Genomic DNA, 743 nt, shown 5'->3' with positions numbered 1-743 from the left:
GCTGCTGCTGCTGTTGCTGCTGCTGCTGCTGCTGCTGTTGCTGTTGCTGTTGCTGCTGCTGCTGCTGCTGTTGCTGGTGCTGCTGCTGGTGCTGCTGCTGTTTCTGCTGTTGCTGGTGCTGCTGCTGCTGCTGATGCTGCTGTTTCTGCTGCTGCTGCTTCTGCTGCTGTTGCTGCTGCTGCTGCTGCTGCTGCATCATCTTTGTCTTTGTATTTTGTTTTATATATATTAATAAAATAATTAATTTTTGTTTCTGTTTGTATAACAGCAGGAGACAGCAGCAGAGCAGCAGCAGCAGCAACAACATTATTTTTTGTTGCTGTTTCTTTTCTATCTTTTATTTGTTGCAGTGAAGACAAAGAGAACGAGCTGAATGCTGCTGCTGCTGCTGCTGCTGCTGCTGCTGCAGCACATGCATGCAGAGGAGGAGAGGGGGGGCCCCCAGGGGCCCCCAATATAGGTGTTGTTAATATAGGGACAGAGAAAACAGCAGCAGCATGGATTGTTGCTGCTGCTGCTGCGCTGCAGCAGCAGCACTCTCCTGCTTCCTCCAGCAGCAACAGAGAAAAGCCAATAGGGCCTGCATGTATGTTTGCTGCTGCTGCTGCTGCTTCTGCTGCTGTTGCTGCTGCTGCTGCTGCTGCTGCACCACGTACCTGAGGCAGCAGCAAACCCCAATGCTGCTGCTGCGCTGCTAGTACTCTGTTTGTGTAAGCAGCAGCAGCAGCAGCAGCAGCAGCAGC

The 743-nt window shown here is 52.1% G+C and overlaps 1 protein-coding gene across 1 annotated transcript in view; it reads right to left on the bottom strand.

Annotated features, from left to right (window-relative positions):
- EMH_0065700 (uncharacterized protein) overlaps positions 1–199 on the bottom strand; it is a gene marked incomplete at both ends in the record, with an annotated part of 306 nt that extends 107 nt beyond the window's left edge. Inside the window, one exon of the mRNA XM_013498425.1 lies at positions 3–199. Within this exon, the coding sequence (XP_013353879.1) occupies positions 3–199 (197 nt within the window). The remainder of the gene's footprint in view (positions 1–2) is intronic.
- Between the last annotated feature and the right edge of the window lie 544 nt (positions 200–743).

Source organism: Eimeria mitis, genomic scaffold (assembly GCF_000499745.2).
Source record: "Eimeria mitis Houghton genomic scaffold, Emh_scaff3409, whole genome shotgun sequence".
Lineage (NCBI taxonomy): Eukaryota > Apicomplexa > Conoidasida > Eucoccidiorida > Eimeriidae > Eimeria > Eimeria mitis.
The sequence above is the reverse complement of the archived record's forward strand: the minus strand, read 5'-3'. Positions and strand labels throughout refer to the sequence as shown.